This window comes from Chinchilla lanigera, unplaced genomic scaffold (assembly GCF_000276665.1).
Source record: "Chinchilla lanigera isolate Chin_1 unplaced genomic scaffold, ChiLan1.0 scaffold00069, whole genome shotgun sequence".
Taxonomy (NCBI): Eukaryota; Metazoa; Chordata; class Mammalia; order Rodentia; family Chinchillidae; genus Chinchilla; species Chinchilla lanigera.
Window position 1 is genome coordinate 178,102 of NW_004955470.1, and position 12,699 is coordinate 190,800.

A 12,699-nucleotide genomic window follows, 5' to 3' on the forward strand; every position below is an offset into this window, starting at 1 on the left:
AATCCCCTTGCTTTTTGCATGAGAGAACGTCTCTTGGAGTCTTCCTTCACGCGGCGAGTGTCTCGACCCTAACAGTCAACAATGAACTCACTGGAAAAGAAAATCTAGGAATAGCTCTAAGCAGAATGGTAAAAATTTCTACAAAAAATATTACAGAGTACTAAGGAAGTAAATAGTAGAAAATACAAGAAAATTGAGGGATCTCCCATTTCCATGGGTCATTTGAATTACTGTTGTTAAATATGGAAATATTATGAAAAGGATTCTATAAATTCAATTAAATCCTTACTAGAAACCAATGACATTATTCTCAGAAATTAAAAGAACATTCTAAAATTCACTTAGAAGTGCACCACACACACACACACACACACACACACGAAACAAATAAACAAACAAGATAGCCAAAGAAATTCTGAACAAAAAGAACAGTGCTAAAGTTAACACAATATCTGATTGCACAATATACTACAAACTCATAGTTAAAAATAATAACACTATGGTACATGCATAAAAATAAACACATATACTAATGGAACAAAATTGAGGACACAGAAATTTTTTTCACAAGTATAAGTCATCTGGGCTGGGAATTTAGCTCAGCGGCAGGTGCAAGGTCGGGAGTTCAATCCCCCATACTGGAAAAAAAACAAAAACAAAAAAACAAACAAAAAAAGAAACAAATATAGTCATCTAGTTATTCACAGACATATGATGAACAACGTGCAGTCTCTTAATAAATACTGCTAGGAAAACTGGATATCCTTATGCAGAAAATGAAACTATATTCTTATCTCTCACCTGGTAAAAGTCAACTCAAAATGGATCAAAGATCTTGCTATAGAATCTGAAACTGTGAGACAGATAGAAAAAAGAAAGAGGAAAAATTTTGAAGTCATAGACACATGCAATGATTTCCTGAATAGGTACATGCAGTGATTTCAGGAATGATTCCAGGAGCACAGGGAACAATAACAAGAACCAACTAATGGAACTACACTAAATTTAAAAGCTTCTGCACAGTACAAGAAAGGGCAGAGTAAAGAGCCAGTGTACAGAATGGGAACAAAGCTTTGCTAGCTAATCTTTCCACAGAGGATTAATGTCAAGAATGTAAAAAGAACTCCAAAACATAACACCAACCCCCCTACCAAGAATACAATCACTAAATGGGGAAATGGAGATATACTTATCAAAAATAAGTTAAAAAGGCCAGTACGTGAAAGAAAAAATGTTCAGTATATTTGCCCATCAGGGAAATCCAAATCAAAACTCTATTATTATTCAAATTCATCCCAGGCACAAAGGCTATTGTCAAGAGTACAAAAAAGCACAAATGCTGGTGAGGATAAAGGGCACTTCTGCATGCTTAATGGAATGCAAATTGGTACCCATCAGGGTGCCTTTTTGTATGTTTACTGATCATCTTTGTGAAAGTTTCTGATCATTATTAGTTTTTTTCTTACTAATTTATACTACTTTTTAATAGGCTTGTGAGAAAACCTTTGCTGACCGTATGTGTTGCTAATATACCCACTCACCATATTTTTTACCTTAGTGGTCTTTAAGTAGGGTCCCTCTGCTTCCATTCTTTCCCATTAGCTGTTTTTAGATATGGTTAAACATGCTTATGTTACTTTCCTGGGGCACACAACAAAATAGAGCACCATGGCATTCCAACCTAAGCAGAGAAGCTGACAGGGACGGGCCCTTCTGCACCATGCCAGCTACTCAGGATGAAGAGGGTCATGGAAAACGGGTTATCTTAGCATGCCAAGCTAGGAAAATCATCGTGATAAGAGATCGTGTTAAACTAGAAATATATCTGAAGAGGTGTGAACATATAAGGCTTGAAAAGCTATGCCTCCATTTATATTTTGAAGAAAGGAAGCAGAGAACAGTGTGATTTTTTATGGTAGGGGTTTTTACTGGAACACAGACTGTCCTTCCTTTTTTTCTAAAATTCACACGTGCTGATTGGAAGATGTATATAACCAAGGTGCACTAAATTTCCTCTAGAAAAAAAGCCTATTCCATCTTCCCAAATAGTTTATCCATCCAAGATGTCTTCGGTTCTTTGTCCATGTGAACTACACGTTACAATGCTTTTTTATTTCAAAACAGTCTCTAGCCTACTCTCACTTCCTCTTTTTAACAGTAAGTGATGTACTCTATATAAGAAATGGGAGTTGCCATTATTTCTGTTGAGTTGTAAATGAAGCAAATAAACTGAGATGTTTAAACCTCTACAGATTTTTCCTAGTTTTTATAAAGAAGTTAAAACTTATACTGGTATATGGAAACCATGGACATGGTCTGTTGACCTCTGTAAATCGCTTGAGGACCACTGTACTGTGTTTCATTTGGAAACCACTGAAAAACTTCTTGGCACTACAGAACAACGTAGGCAGAGCCAGGTGTAAGAGAACACAACTTCAATCCCAGCACTTTGGGAGGCTGAGGCAGGAGAGTCACAGTATGAGCCCAGCCTGGACAACTTAGTGACTTAGTGAGAACCTGTCTCAAAATATCCCTAGTAACACACACATTCATACACACCTGTACCCACACACACACGCACACACACACACACATATACTCTGAATAAATAAATAAAATATACTAAAGGAACAGCTAGGTCTAAGTAGCAGAACTCTACCTAGACAGCTCTTCTGGGAGTGTTGGATCACTTAGATGATGAACTATGTTTCACCATGGGCAGGTAAAGAAAATTTTAGTTGCTTGATACCATTATTTCACAGAGGACCCTGAGAGATAGACTTGAGCAGTAGGATTCAGCTGATCCAGTCTCCCCACATCAGCTGCATGGAAGGCCCAGTCCAGATCTCAGAAACTCCCCAAAGCCCTTACAGGGCCCCCGGGCAACTGCACAGAATATACTGGTTGCTGGAGACTGCAGTGGTTCCAGGGTCTTGCTGTCCAGTTCAAAGAATGAGATGGAACAATTGATGAGCCTGAAAATGCAATGTTTATTTAAAGTAAAGGAAGAAGAGGGAAAAGAAATGAAGAAACATGAAGTATGAAAGGAAATAAGAAAAGAGAAGATATGCACAGCACCCGGGAGAGACCACCGCAAGAGCAAGAGGCAGCAGTTCCCTGGAGTTATTGGTCCCTGTCTTTTACATCCTCTTCTGATATCAGATCCTGGCCATGATTTGATGGCTGTCTGTGGCTGACAGGTTATGCCCTATTGTCCAGCCTGCTTGCCATTCCCTAATTGCCTACCTCAGTGGGGAACTACCCAGGAGGCTCAGGAAGAAGACCACATCACACACACCACTTATCCTTCTGTTTTCCACCTCTACATCTCCATGAGTCCCCAGCCTGAGGCACCTGGAGTTCTGCAGGCACTGTAGGTACATTCAAGTCTCTTAATTTTCTTTTCTGTGACTCTGGACCCCCACAGAAAGCCAGAGACAATTGCCTCTGAGGATGAAGTTGTCATGCTTTCCACATATTTATTATGATGTGAGCCCCTTAAATGAAGGTTTAGAAACTACAAGAAGGAAACAAGAATGAGAGAATGTTGCTGTAATTTGGATCTCTTACATCTTTTCATATTTGTTATGCATACCTAATTCCATTCTGATACATAGTCAATAAAATGCAATGAAAATTATTTCGGTATTCTCAGGAAGATGTGATGTTTACATGAACTCTGCAGTCCTTCACCTTGGGAACATGGTCCCTGTCTCTGAATATTTACTCAGTTCTGGGACAGGTCTCTTATTTTTCCATAATTGCTCCTCACTGGACAGGGAAGATTCTTGGGATCAGCGTTTTCCCAACCCCCTGCACATTTGTTCTAAAGTCCAGTATCTGCTCCTAGAACTAATGCCTGCTCAGAAGATCTGCACCGCAGACCTCCAAGGCTTCTCTGGGCAGGCTGGTACATGAAGGAGGCTCCGTGTTTACCTTGTCCCATCTTTCCCACCTGTCTATCTCCCCTCCCCTTGGAAGATGCCTAACATGCTTGGCTCTACTAGAGAAGATTTGGGAGATTCTGTCTCATGTAAAGCCTCTAATCATATCATAGACTCTGAGGGGGAAGCAGATGGTCCTTGAGGAACAGAAGAGGTTTTTGTTATGGTCTGTATCACTGTGTGGGTGGATTACTGCTCCCCTGCTGACAGTAATAGGCTGCAACATCTTCAGCCTCCACACCGGAGATTGTGAGGGAGTAAGAGGTCCCAGAGCCACTTCCACTGAAGCGAGCTGGGACTCCAGAGGCCCGGTTTGATGTTCTATAAATCAGGAGCTTTGGAGAGTCTCGTGGCTTCTGTTGATACCAGTGCAAGTAGCTGGTGCCTACACTGGAGCTGGCTGTGCAAGAGATGGTGACGGTCTGCCCTACGGAAGCAGCCAGGGATGCTGGAGACTGAGTGAGCACAATTTGTCCATTTGACACTGTGATCATGTAGAAGGAATGAAAAGAGATCAAAGTTAGTAAAATGGAGACACAGGAATTCATGCCACACAATACACAGAAATAATAACCAAAAACCTGCCCTAGTCTCAATTTCTATGGCTAACAGGAAGCTCAGTTTTGAGGTTCCTTTCTTTCTTACCTGTGACACTGAGCAACAAGAAGGTGAGAATTTGAGCCTGAAAATCCATTGTGTTTTGGAGCTCTCCCTCAGGCTAAACAGTTGTTTTAAAATGACCCCTTAAAAAGAACTCTGAACAGTTTGTGGTTTCTGAGCTTGTAATATGCAAATCAGCAGGGTGTGGACACTCCCTGGCTTATACACTCATGTGGTACTTCAACTTTTTATTTTTTTATAAAAGTTAGAAATTGTTGTAGGAGAGGTAAGTGTTGAGTCTTCTTTTCTGAGGTGATACATATTCATTGTCTAGAGCATTGTGTAAGTAATTCTGTGGTGATATTAATTTGCCGAGGCTAGCAAGGATATTTACCCTGGACGGTATGTAAGGTGCATTTTCTGTGAATAAATATCTGGTAAAAATTACTATTTGAAATGTCTATCAGAAAATCCTAACCCCAACAGATCTGCCTCTTCTTTCCCTGGGAGCTGCTCCCCTGAGACTATGCTCATCCATCATACCCACAAAGTCTAGGGAAAACTTCCATTGTAACATGTGATCGGGAAAGTAGACATCTTCAAGGATGTTTATAAAATGCTCAAACACAGTTTCCATCTGGAGCAGAGAAACCATCAGAAAGTCAGGCAAAATAAATCTTTCTGCCTGAAAATGAAGGAATCTCAGTTATTGGCTCATCAATCTCAATTTCTCTAGTACTCTTCCCCAAGCTCGGGTTTACAGGAAGCTTGGCTTTAGAGATCTCAAACACATACTCATAATAAATAAGTGCTGTAAGGCTTGAATCAGACATGACAGTCCCAGCAGCCATCCTGTTTGCTAGCAGATGCATTGTTCTCAGTATCGGCTCAGCTCTGCACCAAGGCTGTCCTCAGCAAACATGAGATGTCATAAAAGAGATAAGATGGGACAAGGCATCTCGCAGGTCCTTGGACATCTGGAGACACCCATAAATTCACACCAGATGCCTCAAGGACTCTGTCCACTGAGGTGAAAGACACCCAGAGAACTTTGACCACTGAGGTTCATTGACATCTTCTCACCTAATGTCACTTGTCTTCTTTCAATCCTTGTTGTCTATGTTTTATATGTTCAGTTGTGTAATTACTTCAAATTCTTACTTCAGAAAAGTAGCACAGATGGTGGCTTACCTCATAAAATACAGATAATCTCACAGTGGGGACAATTTGAAGGTCAAGGTCTCATGGGGCTAAAATCTAAGCTGTTTAAGAGCAAGAGCTCTGCAGAGCTGAATAGAACTCTTGTCACTTTTGGTCAATATTATCATACACATTTTATGCATATGTCACAACAAAAATCTGATGATATATGTTTTTATCATACTGCCCTACAAATGATTGATAAGAAACAGCTATTAAACACCACTTATAAGTATAGTCTTCAGCTAAATTTAGGGTTTTTTGTATATGTGTGCAGGGGAATGTCATGATAAAATGTACCAAATATGTTTCAAGAAATCAAGGAAATGTCAAGTGTACAGTATTATAGAAAACTGAGGATTTTGACAGGACCACATTATCAAAGATAAATAACCTGAAGTGAAATAATACTTTAAAAATGCAAACATATCATGTGGAAGTTATATATGTCTTATCAACATAAGTGAAACATTAGATCAATTTTGACAAATAATATAATCCTATAAGAAATATATTTTCTACAAAGAAATTGAATTAGAAAAATGCAGTATAACATTCAAATTCAAAGATAAAATTAAAATATTGCACAAAAATGAATTAATAGGGCTTTTGGTATAGATTAAAAAGGAAAGCAAATACAAAGCAGACTGGTAATCTTAAGATACAGAAATGTGGTTAGAAAGAACTAAAAATAGTCATATATCCTTAGGGTAAAAATAGGAAAATAGTAGAAGAATAGAATTTAGAAAAGATACTCAAAATATATATGAATTAAAGAGAATTATAGAAGATATAGAAAGCAGGCAACCAATGTATGTTCATAACTGATATGTTTTGATAAATTAGACATTGAAAATAAAATATAACGATGTAATAACAAGGCTGACAATATATCTAATATATCTAAATATACTTACATGAAACCAGGGCTGGGGATATAGCTCAGTGGCACAGTGCCTGCCTGGAAAGTGCAAGGTTGTGAGTTCGATTCCTGGTACCAAAAACAAAAAATGTATTGTCTTATATGAGACCACTCTACCACAATAATAATAATAATACACAATTATACACTTATGTAAGACATGAATATTAAACATAAACAGATACAATTATAAAATGTTTAAATGAATATATATCCAAGTTGGTATTTGGAGAGACTAACAGAAGAAAAAAAATTCTAAAAGAAAATAAATACAAATATACGGTTTTGGTTTTTTTTTCCGGTACCGGGAATCGAACTCACAATCTTGTGCTTGCCAGGCAGGTGCTGTGCCACTGAGCTAAATCCCCAGCCCCTGACATTATCACATTTAAAAACTTTTCATCTGCCAAAAACTCCATCAAGAAAAGAGTGCAAATGTTATAGATTTACCACGCAATCAAGCAAATGTCTTTTGGACAATTATCATAAAATCAAATGTTATTACCATATTGAAATTTGGTCATAGGTGTTCATAGAAGTTTTACTCTTAAAAGTCAAATTTAAAGCAGTGTCTTCATGTCTTCTGACAGGTAAAAAGTTAAATATACCGTTTTGCGTCAATAATATGACCTATTACTCAGAAGTAAAAAGTGGCAAGCTGTTGATACACACAATTTAGATGGTGAATGTAAAGATGTTATGCTGAATGAAGTAAGCTGATCTCAACATCACACCTACTGCATGATGTGTTTTGTTCTGTTTTGAGTGCTCAGGACTGAATTCTGGTGAATGTTAGACAAGGGGCCTACCACTGACCACCAGCCTGTAGGCATGCTACCTTTTATGCAGTGGTTACCAGAGGATGGAAATAGAGAAGCAAAAGTACATATGGCTGTAAAAGTTATCCAGGAGGTGTGTGGTGATGATTTCACTGCATATTTTGATTGTAGTGGTAGCTACACAGGTTGCATAACTGTTTAATTTTAATAGAGGTACAGACCCACACACTCAAGCACACACATACAAACACAAATATTAGTGCATGTGAACTTGTGAAAACTAAATAAGCTGTATGGATTATACCTGTTTGTCTTAGTTATATTTTTCGCCATGCTGAGGCAAAATACTGAACACCAAAAATTAAACGAGGAAAGGTCTATTTAGCTGACAGTTTGTAGAGATTTCAGTCCATAATTGGCTAGCTCCATGGTAGGGAGGGATGGCACAAGGACATGTAGGAAGAAAAACAGTCCTCGGTACACAGAAGGTGTCAAAGCAACAAGGAACCTTAACAGCATCTTTCTGCCCCCTTTATCATAGCCAAGCTACTCAGGGAAAACAGCACTCACACCCTTAACCCTAGGGTCCTTGAGCGTAGCACAGCACCATGAATCAATTCCAGTGTCACACAGTCTAGATCCAGCTTCCTCTGAAAAAATCCCCACCTATGACTGCATGAGATTTTGTGGGGATTTTAAATATCAGCCAAAAAATTCTTCCTCTGGACCCCCAGGGACTCATGCATCTCCCTTTATGCAAAAAAAATTCAGTTCCACTCTCAGAGTTGCGGGAATCTTAACAGTTTCAGCACTGCTGAAAAGTCCAAGTCCAAAATCTCCTTGGAGATTTGAAGCAAATTCTTAGCTGAAAGCCCCTATATAAATGAAAAGAAAGTGAAACTCTTCAAATATTTAATGGCAAAGATAAAAATTACCATTCCAAAAGGTACAAGTTGGAGGATACAAGGGAGTGGGACCAAAGGAAGTTCAAAATCAGCGGGGCAAACATTAAATCCCACAGTTCCACTTCCAGCATCCCTGGCAATCTGTGGCAAACCGTGAGCTCCAAAGGCTTGGGTAGCTCCAAAGGCTTGGGTGGCTCCACCCCTACAGCAGTTCTGGTGGTTGCAGTTGCCTTGGCATCTCTCTTTGGCTGGCTCTCCTCCTTCTTTGCACTTTTCCTCAGACAATCCATGTTCCTGGCTTTTCTGGGGTTTTTCAGGGTTTCCACTGCCCTTTTGCCTTCACACTCACAGCTTCACACTCTGGCCTTTCAGGTGTACACCACCTAGCAACCCAGGACTTCTCCAGAAATCTGTGTGGAAGCCATCCTATCCCCACAACTCTTCCATTATGAATGCACCTAAAACCAGCACCACATGAATGATCCCAAGGTCTGTTGACAGCTGGAGCCGTAGTCACTGCTTTCTTCTCTTTTGGGTGTAGGGGTTGAGTGCCTGGATTGCTGAGTAGTCTGAACCCAATCCTGAGGAATAAATTCTCTAGGCCATTGCCATTCTGGAACATGGGGAACCAGGGGCTCTCTTCTGAAAGCAAAGTCTTTGACTTTAGCAATTTTGAGGCTGTAAATGGTGAAGTCCTGCTGGTTCTTGTGATGGCCTCAGTTCATCTTTTTTATTCTCTGGTAGCTTCTGAACAATCTAGATCTCCTCTGCTCTATTTTCAGCCCACAACTTTACTAGACCTTCCTTCTGGACAAACTCATAACATTTTGAATAATTTTCTTGGACTTTTTGCTCTTGATTCTCAGCATAAATGTGGCTAAAAGTCTCCAACACTAGCCATGCCACAACCTCATTAGACTGCCTGGAGATTTCCTTTGCCAGATTAATTAGTCCACCACCCTTAATCTCAATCTCAGGCAAAGTCTCTAGATGTGATAAAAATGTATGCAAACTTTCTGGCAAGGCACAGCACACGTCATCTAGAGTCCAAAAGCCAATTGAATCCTTCTTTCCAGCAGTAACCTCCAAGCCTGGTCTTCTGAGCGTTAATCAGAATCTTCAATCAAGTACAGCCTCAGGCATTCCAGCTCTAGTTTTCCAGCCAGCATCACAGAATCCTTCCTAACTCATTCTCTTCCCACAAGTCAGCTCCAAAGGCTCCTAAACCACATGGCGATATACAGGTTCACTTCTGGTACCAAATTTTGTCTTAATTGGCTTTCTCATTGCTGAGACAAAATACCTAACACACAGAAGTTAAGGGAGGAGAGATTTATTTAGTGCACAATTTGTACAAAAGACTCAGGGCAGGCCATGCTTCTTAATCTTCCCTTGAAACCTGTACATTCCTCCATGATTATGGTGGAGATATTGCTTATCTTACAAATGAGAGAGAAACAGAGTTAAAAAGGAAGGAAGCACCTGGTGCAGCAAAGATTTACTGACCCATGGCCAGGGGTGTGTCTCAGCCTGCAGCAGTGTGGGAGGAGCAGTATAACCCTGAGGAAAGTAATAATCTCAGATCCCTTCAAACTAGAGGTTGCCGATGGTGAGAGTAAAGTCTGACCCAGATCCACTACCGCTGACCCTGACAGATGTACAGCTGGATTCCAAGGAAATGAGTAGTGTAAGAACCTATCCTGGCTTCTTCTGGTACCAGGACAAGTAGATCTTCTGGTTGGAACTTGATGAAAGACTCTGGATTTACAGCTGATGGCAGCCCTGTCTCTTGCAGACACAGCCAGGAATCCTGGTGACTACATCATCACGATATCCCTAGAGTTACCTGTTTTTTTTTTTTTTTTTTTTTTTTTTTTTTTTTTTTCCGGTACCGGGAACCGAACTCACGACCTTGCGCTTGCCAGGCAAGCGCTTTTGCCGCTGAGCTAAATCCCCAGCCCCTGTTTTTTGGAATTTATATCCTACTATTAATGTATTAAAATCAGAAATGTTGAGTTTCTTATTCATCAAAAAATCAGGCAGCTTTATACAATCTTTGCATCCACATGATAATGTCATCATTCACTTTTAAATAGTTACTTTTCTAATCCTCACACCTGAAGCTCAGACTACCAGGAGGAGGAGAAACTGGGACTGTGACTCCATTCTACCTTAGTTCAGGTGTCTGAGCCCCTCAGCCCTGTAGTCTCCTGAGAAACTCTATGAATAGAGCTCTCAGCCTTGACCTCAGAAGCCTATGTGAAGCATCAGAGAATGTGAAAGCATTAGACAGAGCACTGTGCTGAACCAAACCATTAGATAGTTGAAAGAGAACTCAAAATGTCATTACCCCAGGCAATGTGCTCGTGTGCCCACAAGAGTCAAGATATAACATTCAAACTATAATTTTCAACAAAATTTCCAAATCTCTTGCAAAACTGCTGTAGTGAACTGGAAAACAAAAGTCACATTTGTTAGATTTTTTGTTACATCAGTGTTTGGTTTCAAAATTTTATTGAAACTTATACCTGTGGTATCAGTATACACAATATACTAATGTTCCTGGGTAGAATTAGGAGAGCACATAGTTCATATCTGTCTCAGGTTCTCTTTTCAATTTTAAATACATATTTGATATTTCTCTTAGATGTCTGTCTCCTAGATTTCTATCTCTTTGACATCTCAATACATCTAAACCAGCCCTCTGATGTTTCCCTCATGACAACACACACACTCAGGGAATGATAGCGCTTCCTTACGAATGACCCTGTCACTACTCCAGTTTCCATCACTTTCTCAAAGAACATCTCAAGTTCACTGAAATCTCTGTCACTAACAGATCTGAGATGCCACAGCTCCTCCTGTGGGCAGTAGATGGAATAACTGGAGCCCCCAAGCCCTGGTAGAGCAATTCTTTATTTGACTGAAACCAAAATTGAAGTATTTGTTAAATCATAGAAATAACAGGGTAACTATTTGTATATAACAATTTAAAATTACCAGTAGCAGTACCAGGACTCTCTTGGCAGAAGATATTTTGAGCAAACTGAACAGAACCTCTGCCCTCCTAGAACTTTCATTTTAAGGTAAGGAGTATCTAATAAATGAATAAATCACATTTCTGAAGCAGAATATTGAAAATAAGAAGTGCAATAGGTCAAATAAAAATTCAGTTGAAAGGGTCATCAGCAGTGTAGGTCAAGCAGAAATGAAAAGGGAAGGAAAACTTTCAAATTCTTTCCATTAAGTAATTTTTACTCTGATAACAAAATCAGATAGAGATGCAACAATAAGTGAAAAGTGACAGATCAATATTTTTGTGGAATATTATACAAAGTCATACGCAGAATTCTTTTTTCTTTTGTGCAGGAAATTGAACTCAAGACATTGCACTTGCTAGGCAGGTGATTGTGTTGCTGAGTTATATCCCCAGACCCTAAAGCAAACAGAAGTCAACTGCATACTTAAACGATTATTCACCATGATTGAGTTAGTTTCATTGCAAGATTCAAGGAAGGTTTCAAATATGGAAACCAGTAAGTTAAGCATATTAAATAAATATCAGAATTAATACTCACGATTTTCTAAGTAGATGTAGAAAAATATCCTTTGATAAAATTCAACATGAGTTCATGATGAAACCTTAAAGAAATTAGGTATTCCTGGCTCTTCAATATAATGAAGGCTGTATGCAACAAACTCATAGTAAACAATATAATGAATAGGGAAAAACTTAAAGTATTTCCTTTAAGATCATGAATGAGATAAACGTCCTTACCCTTACTACTCTTATTCAATGTAGTACTTGAAATTTTAGCCAGATCATTACATAAAAGAAAGAAATAAAAGGGATACAAACAGGAAAAGAGTCAAGTTAAACATACTTGCAGATGATGTAATCCTGAACTGTACCACAGAATACTTCTAGTTCTGCTGAACAAATTCATTAAAATGGTGGAATGAAGTAATCAACATAAAAAATCATTATTTTTTATGTGCCAAGAATGCAAAAAGAAAATCTAGCAATAACTCTAATCAGGAAGGTAAAAACTCTACAAAAAATATTACAGAGTACTGAAGAGGTGATTTGTAGAAACCACCAGAAAATGAAAGGATCTCCCATGTTCATGGAACCCTTGAATTAATTTCTTTTTCTCTTTTTTGTTTTTTTTTTCCCGGTACCGGGAATTGAACTCATGACCTCGTGCTTGCCAGGCAAGCATTGTGCCGCTGAGCTAAATCCCCTGCTCCTTCCCTTGAATTAATATTTGTAAGGGTCAGAGACACTCGCCGCGTGAAGGAAGACTCCAAGAGACGTTCTCTCATGCAAAAAGCAAGGGGATTTTATT

The 12,699-nt window shown here is 39.0% G+C and overlaps 1 gene segment (V, D, J or C); it reads right to left on the minus strand.

The window, feature by feature from the left end:
• Positions 1-4,117: 4,117 nt before the first annotated feature.
• LOC102015190 lies at positions 4,118-4,680 on the minus strand. The segment is given in 2 exon segments: positions 4,118-4,428; positions 4,590-4,680. Coding segments are annotated over 2 exon segments (360 nt in total).
• Between the last annotated feature and the right edge of the window lie 8,019 nt (positions 4,681-12,699).